A 15,854-nucleotide genomic window follows, 5' to 3' on the forward strand; every position below is an offset into this window, starting at 1 on the left:
TAACAAATCTTAAATGTGATTCTGTTAAAGCCAGCTTCACATCTAAGATTTTATACTCTCAGAATTGATAGTTTTGTTATCACTGAAACCAGAAATGAGTCCAAGAGGTTTCTGTTTCGCTTGCATGAACAGGGAAAAATTACGGGTGTGATTATGCAGGGCTCAGTTTTTCCCCACCGTAACTTTCAAATAATATGGAATGCTGTCTGCATTCTGAAACCAGCTAAATCTAAAGCCATTTTGAAGGTCCCTCATGGTTGCATAGGTGTGGCAGAAAAGCAGTGGAGACGTGCCATGTTTTAACCTGTTCTCCTAAAGAAGGAGTCTGTGGGTGGCTCACCACTCTGCTGGTGTTTCCCTCTTTCCAGTTCTGCATCTATTAGCCAGCTTCACCCATTTGTGAGTAAGAAGCAGGAGTCTTAGGGGAACAAATGTCAGGGGCTGGGTAGGAGAAAACCCAACAAATACGTTTTTTAGAGAAAGTCATTCAGTTCTGTATTCATTCCCAGATACGCAACTGGAGGATAAGAACTAGTCAGTCAAAGATAAACGACCAGAGAAGCTTAGATGACCAATTGTAACACCTATAGCAACTCATCAGCCGCATCTGAGCAAGCAGGGGGTTTTAGAGTGAGGGGAGGGAATGACTGTAGGTAAGGAAAAGGCAGCCAACTGGGGAGTTTGGAAGGAGTTTAGGAGGTATGGTAGGAAGATGTGAGCCATGACAGTAGGATATCAGGGCTCATTAGTAGTATTAACTAATAGAGCATCCTGTTTTTCTCATTTGTTAAGTATATCATCACGCTAATAAAAAAGAGAAATAGTTAAAAATAGAAAAAATAGTTTCTTATTTAAATAAATGATGTTTAAATCTACTGTGGATTTTCGTAACCAGGTTTTAATATTTGGAGTTTTTTATTGTAAGTAGAAAGTGTGCGTTTTAGTTGGGAAACCTAACTATTGCCAGAGCTGCAAGTACTGGGATTGGTTCTGCTAAGTCTGGTTCAGATACGTGCTCCTATTCTCAAATAATTATTTGAGAACCATCAAAATCAGTAGAAAATTTTTCACTGAAAAAATTCTCACTCACGTGCAGGGTTTTGAAAGAAAGAGGCAAAGTAGCCAAAATGCATGCCACTTTCACTCTGCTCAGTCCTAAACCAAAACAGCTTCCTTCACTCCCATAGCTATCCAGGTGCTCTAATTACTGTGCTTTGTAATTATCATCCTTTTGTTGGTTTATATTTGGTTACTATGTAATTTGCTGAAAAACCCATCTTCTCCTTTAAAATTTTCTTTACATATCTAAGCCTTCAATTTAATTTTAGTTTCTACTATTGTGCACATAACTTTGAAAACACAGTCTGAGTCTAAACAAATACCTGTTCAGGTCAGTAGACAACCTGAAATTCTAATTGTGAAATGTTTGAACATTAACAATTTCTGCCTCACTTCAGTTGTTTTGTAGAAAGTAAAATGCATCAGGTATCTTCCTCATACCAAATCCTCCAGTTTCTCCTCTGACATTAGCAATGCAGGTCTTAATTGTAAATATTTGACACAATAAAAAGTGTTTTTGACTTTCAGACTGAAGATATAGGGAGGGTATTATAAATTGACTTCAGTGTAGAAATGATACATTTGATAAAATGTCTATGTAAAACAGCCTGGGATCCTAAGAAAACAAAAGTTTACTTGTTAGTGTTCTTTGCCTCTTCTGTTTTCAATAGTGCTAAGCATTATTTCAGCCAAATTAGTGTCTTTGACCCTTTTTCTGTGATAAATTTGCTACTTGTTTTGTGAAAATGGGTGGTTCACAGAGAGAGAGCCTCAAATGCTCTCATTGATGAACAGGTTACAAAAATATCTCATTCACATTGTTTAGCATGAGAGTCAGAGAGTGTAGGAGTAAGCACAGTAGGATGCCACAGGAGGACCTCAGGAAGCCTTCATCACAAGTTCTGCTGTTCATGGAAATATTTTTAAGTTGAAGACTGTTCTGTTTGTTACTTGAAGCTGTAAGAAAAATGTATGGTTTGCCAGGATACAGCCCCCAGGATCCAACTAGATATTAAAAAAAAAAAAAAAAAAAAAAAGGCTGTTCAGCATAAACTTTTGCCCGGCAAGGAAATGTTCTAAACAGCAAGAAGATGTCATTTGTTAATGGCATGAAAGTCTTGAGCAGGTCCAGGTACTAGGGGGGCTGCAACCCTGGCATTTCAAGGGTATTCTAAAACCTGAGCAGTCAGGAACGCTTTTATTCAACGTCCTCCGCTTCCCTGAAAATGGGTCAATATTGTAAAGGCCTAGGTGTTTCCTAGGGGAGTTCAGAGACAGGTGTGAAAGCACTTAGTGGTGTTATCCTGCAATTAGCAACAACAGAGTTGCAAATCCACCTGGTTGGATTTGGGTCTTGAAACCTTTCCTCAGTGGCACAGAAGTTAAGAGCGTGCAGGAGGCACTGAGCTTTGGGAACGTTGTGCAAGGGACATGAGCATCTGCACAGTCGGTGACTGCTTGACAAATGGTGCTGCTTTTCCAGTGCCTTTGAGATTTCAGCGAATGGGGGGGTTCTGCGTCGATTGAGAGTGATTTCTGTGCTGTCTGTGTGTCCATAATTGAAATAGAGGAGGCTGAAATGTTTTAATTTCTCCCTCCTGACCCTTTCTGATGGTTTTTCTTGCCTATGAAATAATGATGTTGGATGGACGCGGGGGGGTAAGCTGACACACCGCCAGCACCACTTCCCCGGCCTGATGCAGACTGGTTGTAAAGGACAAAACAGTAGCCAGTGGGGTTTTTGGATAGAGTTTATCCCGGCGCCATCTGCTGGTGATGCAAAGCAAGTGAACATTTCAAAATCCTCTGGTTTTCCTGTAGTGCTGAACAGACACATGTCCAGCTGAAGGCAGTAAAAGCAACGGATTTCTGAGCATCTTTAACTCAGGACAAAGTCATTTAGCTTCCCTGAAGAGAATCCACTGTAGTTTTAACAATGTCTGCTTTTTTAAAGATGTTCATGCATACCTTTCTATGATTCTGTCACATAAACATGAGTTAGAGGTGGTGGTGTAAACGTTTATCTAGTAGTATCACGTGTGTCTCCTTTGGGAATTGTAACCTAGCTCTGAAATAAGAAAATACCTAAATATTTAGGCTATTTCGAGCAACTGTGAATAAAACACTTCTGATTCTTAGGTGTCTGCTGCAATCTAGATTTCTGGCACATGTGGCGGTTTTTATCATTAGGACAAACTTTTATCAACTGCAATGTTATAACCTAACATTTAAGTCTTTCCAAGACTTGCATTCTTTAAACATGTGAACTTTGTAACTTCAGGAAGTCAGGGGTTTCAGGGTGGGTATCCAGCTAGACTGCGAATACCACTGATACGTAATAGTGTATGGTAGAGAAATATAATATGTAAGCAAGAAATAAAGCAGTTATTGACAAAAGTTTGCTGTCATTATGGAGACAGTCACTCTAGATCTAATAAATTCTGGCTGTGTGTGGAATTTTAATATTATAAAAATAATTTAACATTGTTGCTATGTACGTTTAAATCACAAATAGTTATTAGGAAGAATTATAGCATGAGGGGAATTTTAAAATGAGCCATTTGAAATTGATGCAGATGAACAGGAATGTTGTCCTTTGGCTTTAAAGAAAACAGCATAAAGATAAACCAATTGCAGGACAGGGTTAAAAAAAATCTGCAGTAGCTTTCTCCCCCTTCTTGTAACTTCCCTAATGCTGGTCTGGCAGCTTCACAGCAAAAAGTAGTGGGAGCACTATTATTGCAGACACCACCTCTAACACTGTGAAGCCACAGAAGCCCATAGTGTATAAAGGCTGTTTTTTCTAAGGGTGAAATCCTGGTACTAATTCAAAATTGCCCTGGTATTTTTTGTGCTTCATAAGAGCAGGGATTGAGTTTATGGATGCAGATTTAGTGTCATTTCACAACAGGTTCCCAAGACAATACTTGCAAATTTCAACATATGCTAATGATTTTCATTTTATTTATTTTCTTAAGATACTTCTTGTTGCTTCCCAAACTGTTCCTAGTCACCTGAAATTTAGTACAATATGTCTTTTTATAAGGCCTTTGATATTAAAACACTGTTAAAGGAATGATTTGGTTTGCTGCAATCTCTACTAATTAATAGTCGGACACCGTGTTTAACCATCTTGTGCAACATGCTGTTGCACTTAAAGTTATAGAATACACTAGTTACATACATAATTGCAATAGTGCTCTAACAGTCATTATAGAATAGTAGGAAATGGGAAAAAAAGCCCTGGAAAGCCAGGTGCTGGGCATGCAGGAGGTACGTTACGAGAGGTGGGATTAAGGGGCTTTTAATATGTGTGGCATGGCTTCCAGCATTGCTTCTTGCACCCCCCAGTCAGTTTGTAATTATGTCTGCCTTTGTCAGCCCAGCTGGAGGCCACTGAGAAGAGATTCCCACTCATCTCTGGTAGGTCCCATATGTGTCTTTATCCAGTGAAGGGCGGAAAGCTGGAGGTGACCAGTTAAGTGTAGAGCACAGTTACTGCCCCGGAGCTGTAGTGCCTCCAATTGCTAGGAGATGCTTACGTGGCAGTTGCAGACTCTTGCACTGACAGATGAGAAGTAGGATGGGAATGGGAAGACCGTATGGACCATGATAGTAATAATAAATTTGTAGGAACTGGCTGTATGCTTTTAGAATCAATATTAAGTAAGTGTGGTATATGTAGTCAGTTCAAGAAATCTTGTTTTGCTTTACATGTTACATATCTTGGATGCCTTAAAGGAATGTTTTGTATACAGTAGTATTATCAGTAGTAGCGTATCTCCTGTTAAAATTTGTTCTAAAAGTGTTGTAGATTCTCAATTAATTCAGGTACACATTTTGAAATCTGCACAACAGGGTATAATTGTGAGCCTGACAGTACAGCATTATTTTTGAGGAGATGCAGAACTTTGTTTTTCACATTAGTCATTTGACATAATGATAATATTCTATCAATAGAACTTTAAAACAAATTGGAGGTTAACATAGGTACAAAACCGTGGCTTATGTGTCTGTGCAGTTTGATGACTGATGTAAAGTTCAGACTGAAGTGATCTAATGGTCTGTTCTGCTGTTTAACTCCCTGAACCAGTGAAAGCACTACTATTGTATCTTGGTGTTTAGATTAAGTTACTTAACTACACTGCTGTCTTTCAGTCATAATATACAATGTTTAAATATTTTTTTCCTTTGTGACAAAAGTCCATGACAGCCTTTCATGAGCTCTTTGGAGAAAGATTCGGTTCTTTATCTTGTATGTTAAAATACACATTTTCTTTTTTTTAACATTTGTGTTTTATTTGACATTTTGTTAAAGCGAATGAATATCCAGCTGTTGTCATTCCCAGATGTGGTCCAGCAAGTCCGTTTAAAGGACACTTAAGTACCAAGAGTAATAGTAAGTAACATGTATGCTTTCATTAGAAAGTTGATATGGTTCCTTTTATGTGAATTCATTAATTTTATGATTCAAATGTTTTTATAATTAAAACCTTTGCATTGAGCTTAATTGGTGAAGTTTAATAGTACTTACATTTAGTATGCATTACTGAAAATACTTTTGAGGAGTAAGTTTTGCCTTGACTGTACTGCTAACTACAAACAGTTCACAATATAAACAAATAAAGAAAGATGTCACATCTATATTAGCTGAAATATATATAAGGTTACTGCTTTAAGGAACCCTTGGGGTTAAACATATTCCTTTAAAGTCAGTAGTTTATGTGGGTTAGTATATATTTCTGTGTTGCACTGCCACCTCAGACATTTCTTTCAAAAGATCATAGAATGGAGAAATGGGAAGTGTCGGTGCTGATGTTTTCGGAGTCAAACTTCAGCCACTTCCGTAGTTATTGGTTGAGTTAATGGCTCAGTGGCAGGGGAGGAGACAGGATGATTTCATGTGATAGTAACAGGTAAAGAAAAATGACTGCTGTTGAGCAACGAAGCACACAGTAATTTAAAGTTTGTGACTTCGAATTGCAGCTAATAACTGTTTAAAATTTTAGTATTCTTGTGCCTGCCTTTGTAATGTTCAGATATATTTTAATCTTACAGCTTTCTGCATTGACTCCTCTCGAAGCCTAACTAACCAATACCTGATCAGAGATCACATGGTTTTTCATTATAGCAGAATCCTTTCAGCCAAAGGTAAAAATGTGCATATATGAATGAACTCTCTACCCCCAGGTTTAGCTCATTCTCTGAGAATAGGATTATATCAAGAGGGAATTAATTGGATTGTAGGAAGTGTAATTTTCTTCCTGTTCCTTACTCAAACTGACGTCAACAAGGATTGCAAGTTTTGGATGAACACATTTTCCTTAAGGTAGTATCTTTGGTAACACTTAATTTTAGGATACTTTGTCCTGTATTAGATTCATTCTGCTAATCATGGAGATGATCACAAGAGCAAACATACAGAATTTATTTTAGGAACAAAGGCAGAACATTTCCAGTAAAACTTAGACAGTATGTCTTTTAATTTATTTCAAAAATGTTCATTGTCTTTTGTTCATGTTGTAATCAGTTGTATTAGTGAGCTTTAAGGACTTTGAAAATTGCCCTGTATGTTTGTAAATGAGAAAATCATGTTACTAATCTGTATTGAGCATTAAAAATGTGTGATTTTTTTGCACATATTCCAATGTTAGAAGGTACTTGTGTTTGTCAGAAGACAAATATGAAATCTGGAGCCTATTGAACTTGTACCTGTTTGTATCTTTCTTAATTATGCTGAGATCTTGATGAAAAAAAATTCAGATTTAGCTATGTGTGGTTACTCCACTAAACTGACGATACGTTGTTGTCAGTGCTGCTATTGAAATCAAACTCTATTACGGCCAAAGTTTTTTTTTTTTTTAGGTCATGTAAGGAGTATGAAATACTGTGTTTAAAAACTTAGTATCGTGCACAGAGCTAAGAAAAGTCTGTACATAGTCGTTAATGTTGTACAGTTCACAGCCTATTTTCATTCTTCATGGCATAAACTTGTCATGGGGATCTCAGTCCTAAACATATGAATGCTATGGCTTGATAAGATGTCCTGAGTATTTAAATTAAATGCGTGAAAGTTTTAAGAGAGTTATGAAATGAATGTTATCTAAATGCCTCCCAAAACAATGTATACTCTTTTTCTAGTTATGTTCAGAAATAGGGTTGGAGGTGGCTCTGCTGCTTCTCTTCATCATCCCTCCTTTTTTTCATGTCTGCTTTAAAGGGAGGTACATGGGGACTTTGGATTCTGCCAGAAGCCATGGTCACAAATACACTGTTCTCTTTCTACCATGTAACATACTTAGTATCCTCAGGTGTGCAGTTCAATGCTATCAGCACAAAATGTATAGACAACTTTTGTAAGGAATCTTTATTTGTGATGATTCTTCCTTCAAATATATTTTACTTTGACATCTTTATCTCACAAATTCTCTGCCTGTATTAGTATCAACTTAATACTTCAAATACATAGTAACTAGCATATTTTAAAATGGAGAAGAATCGCTGTGTTCAAATTCAAGTAGTCTTTGTTCTGTGTGGTTTTATTGCTACTTCTTTCTAGCCATCACAAAACCTAAGTAAATCTTGAATCACTCACATTTGTTTTTTTCTTATTTTCAGCAGCTGTAGACTGTTCAGTGCCCAAAAGTAGGTTGAACAGCATCAAACGTAAGTATCTGTGATACCTTAATTCTGCAAAAGCTTCTGTAAAACTAACTTAAAACAAAAGAGCTGGAGGAATGGAGGAGTAACAATAGACTAGAGCCTTTAATAAAGCAGTTCATGTATCTACTTGTTTCTTCAGCTTTTCGCATCCTGCTCCAGCTATTTGTAAGAATCTGCAGTGAATGTAATGTGAGTGAGATGGACCTAGTCTGTCAGTGATTATTTTTGCTTAGGATCACAGTTAATTTTGCTTAGGATTCTTTTCATCCACACAGTCAATGGAGCACCGCATAGGGAGAATTGCAGCATTTTTTCCTTTCTTGTGATATGATGTAAGCTTGAACTTTCAAGAAGAGAGATTACTAGTGCAAGGTCAAGTTAATTTTGGGAATGTGGGCACCTGTGGACCAGGACTGAAACTACCTGTTCTGTTTTGCAGAAAACAGAGCCAGTTACAAGTGTACAGCCCCACAGCCTGGATTAAACCACGGTTACTTTTTCTGCGAGTTGTCTCACTTCTTAACAGTGTTGAAAGATATCAGTATTGTAGCCTTACTTCGTAGTGTTAGCTGAAGAGCAATACTTTCAAATCACTGATTTATGGTATACCAAATTAAGTGTATTAATCAAAGGAGGTAAATAGTAAGTGTTGGTTAAAATAACAAAGGTATATTTCTGTTATCTCTCTGTCTTTAATGCAGTTAGAGAAAGGGTTTTTTTCCTTCAAATCAGTATTTAGTTGTGACTGCTGAGGTACTGGAGGAAATTAAAGTGTTATTTTAGGATGGAAAGATAAATCTTCTGAGGACAGAATACTTTGTTGTTAGTCTCAAATCCAGTCAAGCCAGAGTGATACTGCCTTGTAAAATTACCCGAGTAACTAGAGCTGATGCAGGAAATCAGTCATCTTTTTGGCAGAAAGACTCAGTTTCATTAGAATTTTTTTCAGTACTTCTGCATAATGGTTAACACTGCATTAAGCAAGAAGCTGCACCAGGATCAAAGATGCTATATATGGGCTTGCCTTCTGCTTTCAAAAGGTGCAGCATAAGTAGCAACAGTATTGCAGGGAGTCATCTAGAGTCAGCAGACTGCAGCAGGAATTTCAGATCACCTGTTCTGCAGAGACATCTGAAAAATGTCTTCCTTCTTGTGCTCCAGCTCTACCAAGATTTGCTTTGAAACAAGCATGAAATACAGTGTTGGTGTAAGAAGAATATCTGCAGCTGTGTGTTTGTGTAATGAAAACCTCATGTGGGTTTTCTTTCTGCATCTTCTAGAATTGTAGGTTCCCTAATTAATAGATATTCTTCCATAGCTTTTCAGGTCTTGGGTCTTTCTCAGTACCAACAAATGCCCATTTATCTTAGTCTGCTATCTTTACATATAAAATACTTCTGAGCTGATAGTTTTTGTGTTTCACACCAGAATGAGTTTCCCTGAATAATGAGTTCATTTTGGGAGACAGTGACAGTGCCTTAACCTTAACAGGTAATTGTCATGACACTAGCAGGTGTGCTCTGTAGTGAGGAAATTTACATTTCAGATAGCAAAGCTTAGTGCAGTATGTTTCTGTTTCAGTTCACCTTACTCAGACCAGTGTCTGGTTATGTAATTTTGTCCTGGTCAGAAACAGAATATTAATCTCCTATACAGGGACTGATGGAAACGTTTCACCTTTGTTGCTGCTTTTTTTTTTTTTTTTAACCATCTGTTTGATAAAATTGGTACACTAAATCTTCTCTAAATTGTTCTTTCACCTATTTTCAAACTGGGCTGGAAAAAGCTTCTTCTGTGTTTTGTCTTACTAAAATATGTATACAATTAATCCAGCCCTAGAAGATGTTTCCTGTTCACAAAGGAAGAAAACATAAAGCAAGGAGGGGGGGGGAAGTAAAGCCTTTGATTGTAAAAAAAATCTTCAATTTACCTACTGTTATTCTAGCATAAGACTTGGGAGTGCTAATCATTACTTAGATGAAATTTATTATATTCCCAAAATAGAACTAGCTCGTAAAGTGAAGCTGAGCATCATAGCTCAAGGATTGGGACCCCTGTCAGCAGCACAGGATTCATTTGGGAGAAATGTTAGCTCTGGGAGACCAAGAAGTATCCACTGTGGTTAGAGCTTTGTATCCTTAATTTAGCTCAGTTCTAACGTACGGTTTGTTTGCTTGATGTTCTGCACTGAGAGGAATTGTGCAATTGTAAAGTGACAATTAATTTTTTTACATTTTTAAAAATCTGGTTAACAAAGCAATAAATAATGATGTATTTTTTCCCAAAAGAGTGGCTTCTGCAGACAGTATTATGTCTGTGCCCCAGTTTTCAGGTTTTATTTTGTGAAGTGCTTCATGTTCTCCAACAAAAGTGAGAGTGCCAAGTGAAAGATAGAACAGAAAGAAATACAACAAACTTATATAAACAGTATCTTTTTATTACAGTATTCCTCAATGTAGAGTTTTTACTTTGCAATGCTGAAAAATGTTCTCATTACATTTTAATATTAAATGGTCTGCATAAAATGCTGCAAACTTACTTTTCTTGCAGTAGGAGATTCCCTTTTTTTTTCTGCAAGAGCAAGAGAAATGTCTCAACATCTGATTTCATTGGAGTTCAGCACTTGCTCCAGACACACAGCTAAAAGTTATATAGCTTGTTTGCTCGTTCTGTTTACCATTTCAGAAAAAGCTGTTTCTACCTGATAGAGGTGAGAGACACTGGTTCATGGATTTCCTGTCTAGTGATTTGTCTTCAACAGCTCAATCTGTGTGCACTGTCATTTCTTCTAATAATTTGGAAGCTCAACTTCTGTCATATACCTGCTTTCACCGAATCACAGAAATGTTATTTGTAAGGGACCTTCGTAGGTCATTTAGTCCTCCTTGAGCTTCCTGTTCAAGATAGGACTTCTGCCAACACTAGATCAGTCAGCCAAGTCTTGGAAACCTCCAGGGATGGAAATTCTGCAACCTGAGTAACCTGTTCCAGTGTCACAGTATCTGTATAGCTCAAAGATTTTTTCCAGATGTCCAATTCAAACACTGTCAGGATTAGAACTGAATTTGCTTGAAAGCATTTATCCTGATAGTTCCAATTTTAAAAGGCAGATTTTGGGTGGTGGGATATAAGGGGTTTAGATGCCTTAGTGTGCATATATTGCACATATATGTGCAATTTCAACAATAGTTGAAATTGTTGTTTCATGATGACCAGTTTCAAAAATGTGTCAACTGCAATAGGTCCAGATTTTTCATGTATGTGTTTGTACCAGGTATATAAGATTGTCTTTTCTTAATAGAAATCTTTGAAGATTAATATCAATGCTCAATGTGTACATGTAATTGATACTTTTTTCTGACTTGTTTTTTTTTCATGTTTTGTCACCTGACTGAGATCACTTTATAAACGCGTAAGAAACTCTCACACAGGCTGAAGTTTGTGCAGAGTTAGCAAAGGGATAATTGCATGGGGTACACCTACTTTCAGATTCTTCATTATTAGTGTCTCTGCCTTCGAGGTATTTAAGGTTAAGACTGCTGAGGCATCCTTTGCCCAGTATTGGCACTATTCTTACAAACTCTAGGTGTTTAGAATGAAATTGAAAATTATTTGGGTTTATTTCATACCTAAAATTAGCGTGGTTGGGGCTTTTTCCTACTGTTCTGTGCATTGTTCATCAAGAACTACAGATTTTTGTACTGTAATAATAGGGCAACTAAGTGTTTGTTACATGTTCAGGTGTTCAGCTCAGTGCCAGATACCATTTGTAGTGTCTCTAGCAGTTGACCATAGAATAGTTTTTCTTCCTCTGTCTTTTATGTGGATTATGTGGAGATGACAGCCAGTAGCTCAGGCAGTAAGAGTATTGAAAATGTACTGAGGAAGAAGGTAAGGGGAAAGGATTTTTAGAATATTTTCAAACCAATTTCTTTTTTCTTGCTGGAGATAGGACACATAATTTATCCAGGCAGAATTGCAACATCAATATGACTGAATATTGGCAGAATCTCCATAGCATCACTGAGGTCGAGGGGTTTACAGCTTTACCCTCCCAGTGCCTTTCATTGTCTCAACTAAAGCATATTATTACTCTTTTCTTTTTGTATTCCTTGTCATCTTACTCATTGCAGCACAAAGAAGGTTTCTGTTCCCAGTCTATTTCAAAAGAAATTTGGGAAGGGTGGTAAATTTTCAGTTTGAAATGCAAAGATTTATTAATAGCATAGAGTTACAAAACAGAATTCCTGCAGATAGTGTTAAAAAACATCGCCTGAAAATGTGCCTCATGAACTGCTAAAATAGCAGGTATTTCCCTTTGGGGTTGTTGCCACGAATCAGTCATTAGTGTTTAAGAATTAAACATGATACTGTAGTTGGCATTCTCCCTGGCCAACTGAGTGTGTTCTGTCCTTAAAGGGGATTTAGGTTCCACTGTTCTTTTCCTGGTATCTTAGCTGGCAGCAAAGTAGGCAAGGTGCCATGCCACTGGGCTAGCAGTGAGCATGTTCTTGTGTATTAGATCAGCCTTATTGACTTAAAATAGTTGTTAAAATGTGAAACTTCTTGAAATGTGAAACTTCTATGTTCAGAATTAGTCCAAGCATGTTGATTGATACCAGTGGCCATTAGAGGTCCGTGGTTGTGGAACCTGTGCCAGAAAACTTGACAAAAGCTATGCCAAGTAAGACAGCTGCTGCTACACATGCCTGGTTTCTAACAGTACTAACCCATATGTTTAGAGGTTTTTCCACAGGGCATATTGATAGTACAGCCTGAACCCAGTGATTAGTGTGCTTGGGAATGCAGCTCTCTCTGATACCAAGGCAGGGCAGGGAGGAAGAAGAAGGGGACACGGGGAGAAAGAGTATTCTGAGAAGTTACGCAGCAGAAATCTATTTTAGCCTGAATGGAACTTGAATACTTGGGTGGAGGTGAGAGATGGGGAGAGACAATTCAGACTGATCAGTAAGGTGGTTTTTCTACTTTTTTGGGGGTTAGGTTCAAGTAGAAATACCAGGAAATATATATTCTTACATAATTCTGAATTTAAATTTTAGTTTTTCATGTGATCGTATTTTTACATTATATCCATCTATGCTTTATGCTATGAAAAGCTGTCCTGTATATTTTGTTGTTGCTGCTGTTTTACCAGAAGCTTTCACAAAATCTCCCGATCTTTGATTCTTAACTTTTCTGTTGAGTCCGGTCTTTACAGATGCACTTCTGAAAATGAACGTTATAAGCAACTAAAATAAGTTCTTCAGAGTCAAACACTCAGATAATTCTAATATGTATGTTTTCAGAGTTCCAAGTATGTCTTTGGAAATATCTCTAGTGTATTTATCAAGAGAGCAGGAAGGCACACTGTATAAAAAAAAATCTTCATGAGTCTGTACTTTTAACTGTAGTAATTTTACTTTTTGCAGTACTTATTTACTTCAAAGTTTTTCTGCAGAAAGGTTTTCTTTCTCTTTTTTTTGAGGTAATTAATTTTAGGTATGTCTTCAGTACATCAGAAATACATTTTTCACAGTTTGTAGTTGCAAAAAGACATTAGTTCATCTAGTCTGACATGAGTTAAGCAGACCAAAAATCTCATCCAGTTGTGCTAATATGGAATTCAACAACCGTACTGAATATGGTAAATAAAGCACGTAAACAAAAGGGGCCTGCAGTCTTGGCCTGTAAAGATCAAGAAATAGAGAAAAGAAAGTTTGCTTTTGTAGTTGTTTCAGTAGTAAATTACTGTTGTTATTGAAAATATGTCCCTGTTTTTTGATTGAATTTACCTAGCTTCACCATCTGCCCACTGGGGAAATTGTTGGGTTGGTACCGTTTTCCACTATTACTGAGGATTACAAAATAGCTATAGCATACCAGAGAACAGGAATAAAAGTATGCTTTCCACTTACTGTCAGTATTAGTTCAGTACAGTATGTCTACATTGTCCTTGGGGGCTGCCCCAGTGGTACCCTGAGACAAAACCAACTGTCCAAGCCCACCTAGAAGCCAGGTGGACCTCCCAAGGGTACATGAGTGGAGGTTTACCTGAGCAGGCTCAGGAGTTTTCTTCAGCATTGGTGCAGCCGTTCACAATTTCCATGTAGAAGGCTGTGCACAGGCTACTGTATTCTTCATACAGCTGACAGAAGTATCTATGACATGTCTGTAGGATGGGGAACCCCTACAAGGATCAGAAGTGGATTTGATTTGGAATAATCCTGTCCTTCTAGCCTCTCCTGAAATTCCCCTGAAGGATTCACATCTCACTGTTACGCTTTATTTCCATGCTTTGGCGATGGCCAAACTTAATCATTAGTAGCTTTGCCAAGTGGTGTCACGTTTCTGCAGTACATACTCTGATACAGACATTACTTTCTATTGGATGGAAGCAAGGCAGTATCAAGCCCTTAAGTCCTTTGTTACCTTTTTTTATGGTGATTCCTCCCGTATTTGGTGAAACGGTGCTGTTGGTAGTGGATGTGAAGGACTGCAGAACCTTCTCTTAGATTTATGAAAATTAAAATTTCTGTGTTAAAAAATTTAGAGTTATGAGAAACTCAAACTCCATACCTAATGGCAAAATTCAATTTGCATTTGATGAGATCTCACCTCAGGTTCTTAAATCATGGTGTACTGGGAATTTCTGTAGAGCTAGGAAGCTGATACTAAAAATTCTTACAAAGGAAGAGCTTGCTTGCAGAAGTCATGTCACCAGCTGATATGCTGAACACTTCCATTATGTCACTGCAGGCACTTCAAGCTCAGCAGAAATGAGGCTGATGTTTACATTGTTTGTCTAAGAGAATTCATAAGGGAAATAATAACCAGAAGTGTGTTCCTACAAAAGTAGCTGATACAAAAGCACAGTGGAGAAATGCTCAGTATTGGACAATTCTGTTGAGATACATAGTTCTGCAAGCTGAACTCAATTTAAATCTAGCTTAATATTTGATTGTCTGCCATGGATTATTTACATCAAAAATTAGATAACTTGAAGGTTAAATGCTAATTGTACTGTGATATGACATATGATAAATTTAGAGATTGGAGATTCAGAGCAAAGGACGACCACTGACTTTCCAAATTGTACTGTCCTTAAAAGTCCTAGGTAGGCTTCAACAAAACAGAATTGAGCCTGTAGAGAGTATTCTCATAGGGGAATATAACAATGTGATCTCTGCTTTGGAAGTGTGGTGTACTCCTTGCAAAAAGGGTTTTTGTTTAGGCAAAAGTGTTACATCTAACAAGATTGATCAGTGTTTTATAGGTAGCTTTTTATGAAAAATGCTACAGTTTGATTTCTAAAATTTATAGTCTTTCTTATGCTTCCTGTCATTGGCAACAGAATTAAGAGAAGAGATTCATGGGGTAGGTGCAGTAAGTTTTGGAATTTAGTTTTGTAGACTCTGAATTTATCTGATATGCAAAAATACCCACTTTGTTTATATTCTAGTACATTTTCTCTTTACCATAAATATTTGTGGTGGTTTTGAGCACAGCAGTTAATGAGATATGATTGATCTCAAAGTCTGCAATAACGCTTTCAAAGGGACTCATGTTATTTGGATCTATGGAATGTATTTTTTTATTCCTAAACATTTAGTTTTCCCTTTTTAAAGATATGAAAGAAAATAAGTGGTTTTCTTTTTCCTTTTATTTGTCACAAGATACTTACTTGTCCCGTATTTAACTCTAGGAGTGTGATATGCTTCTGGAGCCAATGTACAGTAAAAGCGAGTTGTAGTAAAATTTTTAAGTGTTAACAAATGCAGTTGATGTTTACTTCCTACTAGTCTATGCAGTATGCCAAAGGCAGTCTTGTCAAATTTAGTTTATTAACCTCACTGGAAACTAAAGAAGCTGTATCTGTGATTGATTTAAAGCAAAAGATACCTTAAACAGTGCAGCCTTTTCAATTAACAGATAAATCTACCTTTTAAAGCTGCATGTTTCTTCCTGAGTGCTGGTCTCATTTTTTCCGTGTTTAATATATTCACAGCTGCAGGATGAGTGGTTATGTATGGCAGCCTCAGGTATCTTCAGCTCCCATCAGTTGTAATATTGTAGTTAGCGCCTTTGGGTCTGGCTAAAGTCAAACGGAAAGACTGGATTCTCCAGTCCCTGCT

At 37.2% G+C, this 15,854-nt stretch overlaps 1 protein-coding gene across 2 annotated transcripts in view; it reads left to right on the forward strand.

Moving 5' to 3' along the window:
• The window catches only part of SPATA7 (spermatogenesis associated 7), a 41,934-nt gene that overhangs the window by 4,287 nt on the left and 21,793 nt on the right, over positions 1–15,854 (forward strand). Inside the window, exons 2-4 of one of the 2 annotated variants that reach the window (XM_056346033.1) lie at positions 5,378–5,458; positions 6,118–6,210; positions 7,678–7,725. In XM_056346033.1, coding sequence (XP_056202008.1) covers positions 5,378–5,458; positions 6,118–6,210; positions 7,678–7,725 — 222 coding nt within the window. The remainder of the gene's footprint in view (positions 1–5,377; positions 5,459–6,117; positions 6,211–7,677; positions 7,726–15,854) is intronic. The other variant, XM_056346034.1, reaches the window with a different exon arrangement.

The sequence above is a fragment of the Falco biarmicus genome, chromosome 7 (genome assembly GCF_023638135.1).
Source record: "Falco biarmicus isolate bFalBia1 chromosome 7, bFalBia1.pri, whole genome shotgun sequence".
Taxonomy (NCBI): Eukaryota; Metazoa; Chordata; class Aves; order Falconiformes; family Falconidae; genus Falco; species Falco biarmicus.